General features: G+C 33.8%; 1 protein-coding gene across 1 annotated transcript; it reads left to right on the top strand.

Annotated features, from left to right (window-relative positions):
• The first annotated feature begins 1,472 nt into the window (after positions 1 to 1,472).
• LOC102803325 (major facilitator superfamily domain-containing protein 6-like) lies at positions 1,473 to 10,931 on the top strand. The gene is made up of 4 exons (XM_006824341.3): positions 1,473 to 1,539; positions 3,067 to 4,614; positions 7,005 to 7,193; positions 10,001 to 10,931. Exons 1-4 carry the CDS (start codon positions 1,473 to 1,475, stop codon positions 10,450 to 10,452), a joined length of 2,256 nt encoding a protein of 751 aa, XP_006824404.1. The 3' UTR covers positions 10,453 to 10,931.
• Positions 10,932 to 11,740: the final 809 nt, after the last annotated feature.

The following is an 11,740-nucleotide window of genomic DNA, read 5'->3' as shown; positions in this document are numbered from 1 at the left end:
ACACAAAATGGTAATATCCTTTTAAATATTATAATGACCTAAACAGGTAGTTAACATAATCAAGATGGCGGCCTCCATATAATTTATCTCGCCTTTTCTTTTCTCCGACAATTTTTTTATCGGATGAAATAATACAGCCAACATGTAAGTATATTCCTTCTAAAACACAGTGTTCGGTTATACTTCTTGAATTACTAATACGGATTGAACGTCCTATTTCAACATAACAGTTTTACGGTAGTGAAAGTAAGTGGTTTGGCTTCATAACTCATCACGTTATCTCTACATTATCAGCAGGTCATTTCTTCGAATTATACAAACGCAGCTATAAGGAAAACAAATACTGTATGAATGAAAATTATATTGATACTTTCTGGGTTTTTATTTGTTTATTCGTTTAATTTGGCATATAACGCAAATATTTATTATATAATTTTTGATTAATATATAATTTTAATTAATAAAATAATAATCAAAATGTTCATACGTTTAATTCCTAATCATAAAGGTTATTTATATAAATTCATATATTTTGAAATCATATTACGGATGACTTGTTTTTCTCAGTTTTCACTTTTTCATATTTATTCCCATTGAATTATAGTTGTAGAAATATTTTTTTAACTATACATAGCAGTGAGCATTAGATTATATTACGTGATTTGTATCACCAGCCTTACTGGGTTCATAGTATCTACTCAAGTATTTGATGACTTGAATATTAATAAAATTTGACAATGTTAATAATGTGACATTTCTGATATCTGATGCCTTCTCTTAATTGTTTTGATATTGTTAGGGCACGTCATAGGATATCTGAGTGTAATATATTATGACCACCTTTCTGATCTCCAGTTGTGTTCTGGTTAATCTGGAAGACTGGAATGTTTTTCTCTGCCAAAAAATAAAAAAAATTGTTTGGGCTAATATAAGATTAATAACTCCTGCATTAGAACAAACATGACAAACATGACGCCATCATTGTATAGTCTGGAGTTTGAAACTTAGTGGTTTTATAAAGCTGTCAACTTCATTTACTTGATGTAAGTACATAAACCAAGTATTTAACTTCAGGCATTTTGTAATTCAATACCAACATTCTCAAAAATAATTTTCTAGATGGAAGTAATAAGGCTGTTATTTCAGTATGGCATGACATTTGTGATCGGAAAAATCAATTCAAAATAGTCCTATAGATTGCATGTAACTCGTAAATAATGTAATACTGCAAGGTGCCATGTGTTGGTGTCTCTAGTTACACTACTAATCATGTCAACATGGTTGCCATAGCGAGAGATCTTTTTTAGCCTCAACTATAATCTAATCAGGATATTGTATTTTGCTATTATCTTTTCTTCATCACAGGGATACTTCAGACTGAATTTTATTGGAGGGTTGGGTTGAGAGACTCCTGTCATGTTCTCATAGATTATCTCCAATTCCAACCATCATCAGTATTTAATTATATCATCATGGTGATGTGTGAAGTTAATAAAACATTCCTTCCTGTTAAGGCTCTTTATTTTTTCTATTTGTCAGGTAAGTTGCTTTTCATTGAGTTCAACAATTCAAAGTTCATTGCTATTTTTTATTACAAGGTGTGGTATTATAGAATGTTTCTATGTTTGTTTTTTCCAATTGAATTTTAAGTTATAAAAAAGTATGAAAATAGTATACAGAGTAGACCATGTTCTATACATGCACATAAGGACAGTGTTTTGATTTCTAAATTGGTTAATTAAGTATTTCATTATACATGTTTGTATCTCCTTAGATTTATCACTTTTAGACACTATAATAAGAATAATGTTAAAATATTACAGTCATCTTGTGGTATACATATTTCATGATAGTTTATACATGGAGCGAAAAAATATTGTAGCTCCATAGTTTTTACAACACTTGGCTATTTTAAATACAAATATTTAATATGATTCCTTGTAAGTTGAAAATGGAAGTATGTAAACTCAGTGAACAACCATGGGACTTATCCTGTACATGTATATTTTCTGTATTTTTCGTTTTAACTCCATCTGACATCATTTCACAAACATTCTTGAACCAATTTCACTCAAACTTGGTATTTACATCTTTCGTGGTAGAGTACTAATGAACCTTAATTTGTTTCGTGATTTGATCAAAAATTGCTGACTAGCTGTTGCTGCAAGTTTTCCACTTGATTTTCAGATGCACTTTTTATGATTTTGTTTAAATATGCTATAATGGCAGGACAAAATGTGTTGAATGGATCAAATACTCAGGTATATCAGGGTTTCAATAAAATTTAACAGACTGTACGTGATAAAATCGTGCCATTGTTTATCAAAAATGCCTGAGCAGGTTTTCTTACTCAGTTTGTTTTATAATTTGATTTCAAATGGACATTTCATTTTCTTCAACCATTTCAAGACTATGCTTTGACCAGTTTTATGCACAAAGACTAGACATAATGATATTCAAATGTACATTTGTTTCAATATATGATATCTAAGGTAATGTATTTCTTTTTGGGACTGTGACATTTTAAAAGTGTAGTACATGTCTGTGGCATGTGTCACACTTCACACATAAAATACTTCTTTTTCTAAAAAAACACGCAATTATGTGTTTGATTATCACATTTCACAGTAGTTTGCTGTAATGCTTCTCTGTGATGTTAACATGACAACATATCTAGAGAATGAAAAGTGATATAAAAAATTGTATTATGTTACATTTGTAGAGATTTTTCATCTGGGAGTGTTATGTTGTTTTCTTGGTCTTCTCTTTAAGATAGTCGCACACAATTGATAATTTTGTACAATATCTCAAATTCACACTGTCCAGTTAGATCTAAATTTGGTACATAGACAATTGTGTCTTCACACACAAATACAAATTTATCTGTGTCACAATCCTATTAAAAATGGCCAACAGGCAGCCATATTGTTTGGTGAACTTCGCTAACTCAACTCACATGACCAAGATTGATCTTTCATTGCACACATATTATGATATGATGACAGGCAACATTCATTTATTTTTGTAAAGTCTAATGACATGTATTCTGATTTTTGTTTGTTACAGGAAAGGCCTCTCTTGCTCCCTATCTGCCTATATTCTTCAAGCAACTAGGTCTGACAACCCTTCAAGTTGGAATCATATTTGGCTTAGAACCATTCATTGGCTTTGCATTCAAACCAATATGGAGCTTCATATCAGACAAATTGAGCAAACACAAACTGTTTCTGATTGTTGGTATGTTAGCTATGGGTATATTTACATTCACATGTCGGTTTGTACCATCATATCAGCACTATAGTAATGAAACATACAAGTCAGCAAACTATTCAATGTGCAATAATATGACTGAAGTACCTGTCCAACAAACTCAACACTTGGATCAAGATATTGAATGGATGGCTGTAAATATACTTTGTAATAATAATAATTGCTGTGATAGTCAAAATATCAGGCATATACCAGATGGATATCCTTACAATCATCCAGGAGTTCTTCTTGAATGCATCAAGTTATCTATATTTTGGAACAGTAGTACTTGTGAACAGCTGTGTAGCGACATCAGTGAACAGAGTAATACAAGTGATCATGACTGTACAAACAGGTTTACAGTACAACCTTATAGTTCAGTGCCTCTTAACATCACTGCAGCCACTTCCTATTGCCCAGACAAATGTAATTTGACAAAAAATGGTAACTCTGTTGTATGTAATTGTCCAAAGATAGATTTTAATAAGCTTAGGTCTACAAAAGAATCTTCATCAGTACCCAACACAACAAGATATGAAAACAGTAGCAGTTTATGTAATGTTACGGAACTTCAAGAATTCAGCATCGGAAACAACTCGCTCACGTTCTGGCTTTGTTTACTTCTGATTCAACTTGCATCTGCCTTTGGATGTTTAGTTCATCCTATTATTGATATGACTGTCTATGAACTTCTTGGTGATAAACGCGGCAACTATGGGAAGCAGCGGATGTGGGGTGCTGTCGGATTTGGATCATTTGCTGTGATTTCAGGACTTCTAATGGATGCATTCAGCAATGACTTTACATCGGCTTCCAACAAGAACTATGATCCTGCCTTTATTCTCTTTATCACATTGGTTATCATGTCATCTATTATTACAACTTGTCTGAATATGCCAAGCCTAGTTTCATCTCAATCATTGCTTGTTAACACAAGTTTACTACTAAGACAAGCTGATATTGTAGCATTTCTCATCATTGTTGTTGTCTTTGGAATGTGTTTTGGGACAATAATGACTTACCTTTTCTGGTTTCTACAAGAGCTAGGTGCATCTCAGACATTGATGGGTATTACTTTACTAATCACCTGTATTTCAGAAGCTCCTTTTCTCTTTTATTCTGGTAATATGATCAAGTATCTTGGACACAAAGGAGTATTTTATATAGTTCTTCTAAGTTACATTGTTCGGTTTGTAGGATATTCTTTTATTACTTCTGCCTGGTATGTGTTACCATTGGAATTGCTGCATGGAATCACTTTTGGTGCCATGTTTGCTGCTGTCACATCATATGCCAGTATCATATCACCACCGGGGATGGCTGCCACAGTACAGTCTTTGGTACAGGCATGCAATATGGGATTAGGTAAGTCATTTGAATTATAGACATTTGGGAAATACATTTGAATTGTAGACAATTGCAAAAGACATTTGAATTGTAGACAATTAGATTAGACATTTAAATCATAGACAATTTGGTAAGACATTTGAATTGTAAACAGTAGGGTAAGACATTTGAATTCTAGACAACTAATTTGGACATTTAAATCATAGACAATTTGGTAAGACATTTGAATTGTAAACAGTAGGGTAAGACATTTGAATTGTAAACAGTAGGGTAAGACATTTGAATTCTAGACAACTAATTTGGACATTTAAATCATAGACAATTTGGTAAGACATTTGAATGCATATACTTGATACACAAATGACACGTTAATGCAAGAGTAATTGGTCAGTTCATACTGTTAGATCTCAGTCAATAGATGCCAAATCATAGCAAATTTGGTGACTTTACAATTTGAAGAATTTTGTAAAATTGTATAGAGCAAATTGAGTCTGTGCACCCTTAAACATCATGACAGAAGTATTTACAATAAAAAATTATATTTTAGAAATGTTTTATATGCCCGGTATATAGTATTCAAGTCAGATAGGCCTAAAAGAAATTTGTTTGTGGTTTTTACCTTGCCCGTACCATCAAAGATGGAAGGGAAAGGTATATTAAGGGAAAAATGTTGTCCGGCGTTGTTGTCGTCGTCGTTAATAATTGTTATTGTGTACATAATAACTTTACTAATTCTATTCCAAACTTTATCAAACTTGGTCACCTTATTCATCAGTATAAATTCTTCCCTGAGTTTGAACAACAGATGTCCTGTATGAAAATATCATGCAAAAATTGAGAAAATCTGATAAAATATTTTGACTGTTTCTACTTGACTGATCACTGGTGATACACATCAAAGGTCACTGATCTCAGTGGAAATATGCATTGTTGTATGTGTTCAATGAAGCAAATGATTTATCTTGTAATAATATCCTTGGTAATGTATCTCAGAATCCCATACTGGGTTTCAAAACCATCTCATGAAGAGATTTTTTTGCACAGTCTGATACACATTTGCAAACCTACCAATAAAATCTTTACAGAAAACAAGATTTCAGAAAATCAATATGAGCACATCTATGAACTGGGTGCCTAACTTTGATCAAGATCTGAAGCTAATAGAAAATCTGTTTAGTTCAAAGTTATCAAATCAAAAACAATACATAAAAAATACATTAAAAGCAAAGTTTAAGAGTTTTTATAATACTAGTTTAAAAACGCACTTCAAAGATTGCAGTGTTTGAAGATGTAGATTCTCAGGAGGCAACAGCACTGTTGACTTCTCCCTCCACTGGACACCAACTAACTATTAAAGTTGATTTGCATACAAAGCAGAGCTTGCAACATGATAGCTATTCATAAAGGGTGTTTTTTTTTACTTTTCATATAATACAGTAGTCACACAATGAAATAATAAGGCAGTTCATATTTGTCTCAGTGAATCATTAATTTTTGACAGACACCTATACAAAATACTTGGACTAAAGCCAGCTAAAATTTTCTGTTATCTTGCATGTTTTATGAATCTATTCACATCTAAATGCAGCACTTTTTTTTTTCAATGAGACATTTGTTTTTATACTAAAATATCTGAATTACTTTGATTATGTTTCTGGTCAGTGCCTCACTACCCCATTTATATTTCTGCTCAGTGCCTCACTCCCCCATTTATGTTTCTGGTCAGTGCCTTACTACCCCATTTATGTTTCTGTTCACTGCCTCACTACCCCATTTATGTTTATGGTCAGTGCCTCACTACCCCTTTTATGTTTCTGGTCAGTGCCTCACTACCCTTTTTATGTTTCTGGTCAGTGTATCACTACCCCATTTATGTTTCTGCTCAGTGCCTCACTATCCCATTTATGTCTCTGTTCACTGTCTCACTACCCCATTTATGTTTCTGTTCACTGCATCACTGCCCCATTTATGTTTCTGTTCACTGCCTCACTACCCCATTTATGTTTCTGTTCACTGCCTCACTACCCCAATTATGTTTCTGTTCACTGTCTCACTACCCCATTTATGTTTATGGTCAGTGCCTCACTACCCCATTTATGTTTCTGTTCACTGCCTCACTACCCCATTTATGTTTATGGTCAGTGCCTCACTACCCCATTTATGTTTCTGTTCACTGCCTCACTACCCCATTTATGTTATGGTCAGTGCCTCACTACCCTTTTTATGTTTATGGTCAGTGCCTCACTATCCCATTTTTTGTGAGGTCTTACTGTTCACTCAAGCTTAGTTAGTGACATGTATGTTAATGTGGTTAAATAATAATAAAATATATTGTACTGCATATATGCTTATGTTGATTTTGTTGTTCAAGATAGACCTGTAATTTGATCTATACTATTGGTATCTAGGTAAAGGACTTGGAGCAATTTTTGGGGGAGTGATGTATAATGCTTATGGAGGAAGAATATTATTCCGATGTTGTGCAGGTCTTTGTTTCATCACAGCATTGCTCTACTGGATTGTACAGTTTTGTGTAGTTCATAAGACGCCTTTCTATAGTAAATTTAGAACCAGAAATGAGTCAGTCTCTCTTCAAGGTAAGTCTTTCATACTTCACTTCATTGTTGTTATTTGTTTTTGGAACTGGATTTGTATTTCTGTGATTGTCTTGAAATATACAGACATTGCCCACGACATGTAACCTGGTGTTTGTCAGTGGTCGGTTTTTTTTGTAATGTTTTTATTTCTCATTTGTAAAAGCCTTGTACTTTTTGTTACACGAAATAAAACAAATATATGGTACATATACTAATGACCTGATTCCATTTTTAGAAATTCACACTTTCTCAGTTTAATAACAACAAAGAACAAGTCATTGTCAATGACACGTCCCTGTTCCGTTCATATTTAAGTGACATATACATTCAAAGCAGATCATGACCGAAATGCACCTGCATATGTACAACACATTGTACTAAATCTGAACAAAATCCATCCATGCATGACTGAGATCCGGTTCCGGAATTGTGAAAATACGTGATTTTGATGCATTTTCGGCCTTAAAATGGCCATCATTCAGCTATTGTTAAGCGGATCATGAAACAAATGCACATATCTATTTGTGACATGATGTACAATGTACCATGTGTGTGTGAAGTTTGAACTTGATCAATCCAGACATGTCTCGGATACGGATCCAGAACTGAATTCTTTAAAACAAAATGGCCGCCAGTCGGCTATTTCGAACTTGATCCGAAAAAAAAATGACGTGCATCAAGGTCCTATTATGTTTAATGTATGTACCAAATTTGAACAAAATCCGTCCATACATAACTGAGATCCGGGTCCGGAATGGTGAAAATGTGCGATTTCAATGCATTTTCGGCCTTAAAGCAGGCGCCATTTGGCTATCGTTAATGAGATCATGAAACAAATGCACATACATATTTATGACATGATGTACATTGTGTGTGTGAAGTTTGAACTTGATCAATCCAGACATGTCTCGGATACGGATTCAGAACTGAATTCTTTAAAACAAAATGGCCGCCAGTCGGCTATTGCGAACTTGATCCGAAAAAAAAATGACGTGCATCAAGGTCCTATTATGTTTAATGTATGTACCAAATTTGAACAAAATCCGTCCATGCATAACTGAGATCCAGGTCCGGAATGGTTAAAATGTGCGATTTCAATGCATTTTCGGCCTTAAAGTGGCCGCCATTTGGCTATCGTTAATGAGATCATGAAACAAACGCACATACATATTTGTGACATGATGTACCTTGTGTGTGTGAAGTTTGAACTTGATCAATCCAGACATGTCTCGGATACGGATCCAGAACTTGTGACTTGTAAACTGATAGATATTTTGGACAGTCCATGAAAAAGTGTAGTTCATTCTTTACTTCCTGAAATAAGCATTGACCATAACTTCAGTAAAACTTATTTTCTCTAGGAATAGTTCATGTGCTTAATGTAATTGATAAATGTGTCCATGATCAAAATAAATCCTAATTTTAATAATTTGGTAAACAGTTACATGCAACAGTTGGTTTACATGGCTTCTGTTGCAGATACATTTCAAAAAGAGTGAATATAGTACATAAGTTTTCCTAAAAATTGTAGTTTGTTTTAAATTTAGATTATGCTCTCACTTTTTAGCTCTTCTGTCGACTTTGTCGAGCGGGGCTTATCATATGAGTGAATGTCCATCGTACGCGTCAACTTTTTTACTTTTTCGTATTCTTCTTTGAAACTATAAGCCTGTATGTTTTGATACTTGGTGTATATGTACCTTGGGTAGACCTCTCTTAGATTTGTTCATTTCATGATGATATCTTCAATTCTCTAATTTTGGTGAATATTTTTCATAATTTTTGGTAAAAAGTGTTATTTTCGAATACTGTTGAAAACAGCAAGTCCGATTGCTTTGATACTATACATATTGTTCATTTTCTAATGATATCTTCAGTTCTTTATTAAATTGAATTGTTCCTTGCTAACAGCAGAGCTATCTCATTTGACAGGCTGCTTGTTTTAGTTCGAAAACAAGGACTTATGGATTGACCTCCTTGGGTCTGTGCATCCGTGTGTACGTGCATGCATTCGGACCTGTATCTTAGACATGTCTGGACCAATTACATTCAAAATACATAAAACATATGCACATCAATTTTGTTTCACGATCTGATTCAAGATGGCCTAATGGCAGCCATTTTTGTACTAAAAAATCATCAAAATCAAGCATTTCTCGGCTGTTTACAGATGGATTTTGTTCAAACTTGGTATATACATTGGACATTATAAGACCTTGACTGGTGGCCATCTCTGACTTGCTTTGACAAATTATGTTCAAATTTTAAATATTCATTATATATGTCATAGATATACAGGTATATTGGTTTGGTGATCCTATTAAAAATGGCCGAAATATATATCAAGCATTTCTGACATTTATGGATGGATTTTGTTCAAACTTGGTACATACATTAGACATTATGGGTTCTTGATGCACGTCATTATATTTTTCAGATCGGATTCAAAATGGCTGACTGGCGACCATTTAGTTTTAATGAATGGGCTTCTAGAGCCATATCTCTGACATGCTTTGACTGATTATGTTCAAATTTTATATATTCATTATACATCATTCAAAATGGCTGATTTTGTTTTAATTAATGCTGTTCCAGAGCAATATCTCTCAATATGGACAATCGTTGGATGACCAGATACAAATATTAATCATTTAAAGGTTAAACAATCATCATAATCATATTCCTGACATGGTTATATTCCAGCTATGTTACTATGAACAAAACTATATATCTTAAATTCCATAACTAACGGGGAGTGTGACATGCATGGCTTGTTTTTTTTAATTTGGCATCATTTTGTCTTTTAGAACCAGGTGAAGATGCTACTACAGACCGTGATATTCAAGAACTCTTAGAAGATGAAGATGACATGATGGCACATCACAAAATGTCATCAAGAGTGATGAAACTGAACCTAAGGTCAGTTCACCGACCTCATCAGGTTGCCAAATATGACCAAGACTCAGAAGCAACACGTGGACTTATACTTGATCTTTCCCCTGTGGTCTCGGATATTTCTCCCCCAAAGGGTGTGAATGAACTATCACCAAGTGTGATGAGTGTGTCTTCTCGTGTTCCAATGTTAGATCCAGATACATCAGCCAGACAGCCAGCAGTTGGTGAGGAGGAGTCTGAACACTCCATGAAAATGCCATCTTTAGGAATGGAAACTTTCTATATTGATGACCAAATTGAGGATATCGCCATGGAATATGACATGGGAATGGGATCTACTGGCATAGATCATGATGACCTTTAACATTTTAACCTGCTATTTGCCAATATTAACTTAAATGTAGTTCCAGCATTTTTTTATTCCTTTCACTCACCCACACTCAACTACATCCAAGAACTTCTGCATTAGTCATTTGGTGCAACCTCACCCTTAAGACATAAGGGGCATTTGATTAATGACATTCAAACTGACGCACAAGAAACGTAAGTCATTCATTTTGGGTAAAAGGGGGGTAGTAGAGCAATTGACTAGTGAATTATAAAAGATGTAACATCAGTAACAATAGAAATTGACATAATTTATTTAATGCTGTTAATTCCGGCATATATATGACTAGAATTACAAGAAAATCAACTGACTGACAATAAATTTACATTTCACATTGCTTCCTTAATGTGGCAACAGGGGAAAAATTAGTAAAAATTGTTCTGTGATTCAGACATTCTCTAAAAGTTACTAAGCATGCTACTTTAACAACATATATATGCATTTGAAAACTTATGCCATACCAATGTTTTTCTGATGGCCAATTAAGCTATTTTTTTTCTTGATGACCCGTAAAATCTGTAAGCCGCATCCCTAATAGAAGTCGCACCTATTCTTTTTGAATAATTGAGAACCAAAAGTTCTTCATTTCTCATATGTGTAGATGCTCTAATAGAAGCCGCAGCTTCTAATACAGATTTTACAGTACTCTGATTATTAAAAACACTGATTTTTAACATTCTCAGTCATATGAATGACATGTGAATTGCACAGGACAGTTTGTGTTACCCTAAGCTAGATGATCACATCTCAGTTTCGTTTTATCTGCTTTTCTTTTCAAGATATGACAAAACAACTACAGACATGCCACCAACAATCAGTTGTCAGTAGCATGTCTATACTCATTTGGTTGTAACTAAAGGGCAGATAAACCGAGATGTGATCATCTAGTCTACAGCATTTCATACTTCCTGTGCAATTCACACGTCATTAGATAGAAAAAAATAGCTTGACTGAGAAATTGGCTGTCATAATTCTTTAGACAAATATTGGTGTAGCATATGCACTATTTTATTCCTATCTTATATCTAAGTTTTCAGATGATCTACAGGGTATAGTAGCATGCTTAGTAATTTTTTGAGAATGTTTGATTCACAGATCAATTATTACCTCAAGGGGCACATTGTTTACATATATAGAGCTAAATATTTGCTTAGTTTTATTTTCACTAAATGAGCTAAATTAAAACCCAGGGACAATTCAAACTTTGAATTGTCCCTGGGTTTTAATTTAGCTCATTTAGTGAAAATGAGCTAAATTAAAATTT

This window comes from Saccoglossus kowalevskii, chromosome 4 (assembly GCF_978046115.1).
Source record: "Saccoglossus kowalevskii chromosome 4, keSacKowa6.1, whole genome shotgun sequence".
In the NCBI taxonomy this organism is placed as follows: domain Eukaryota; kingdom Metazoa; phylum Hemichordata; class Enteropneusta; family Harrimaniidae; genus Saccoglossus; species Saccoglossus kowalevskii.
Note: the sequence above shows the minus strand (reverse complement) of the source record. Positions and strands in the feature narration are given on the sequence as shown.

What these genes read in the sequence shown, in the direction of transcription:
- LOC102803325 (XM_006824341.3), top strand. Translation starts at nt 1,473, where the DNA reads ATGGTGATGTGTGAAGTTAATAAAACATTCCTTCCTGTTAAGGCTCTT. An exon ending in TTATTTTTTCTATTTGTCAG is followed by an intron (nt 1,540 to 3,066) that starts GTAAGTTGCTTT and finishes TGTTTGTTACAG; the next exon opens with GAAAGGCCTCTCTTGCTCCC. An exon ending in GGCATGCAATATGGGATTAG is followed by an intron (nt 4,615 to 7,004) that starts GTAAGTCATTTG and finishes ATTGGTATCTAG; the next exon opens with GTAAAGGACTTGGAGCAATT.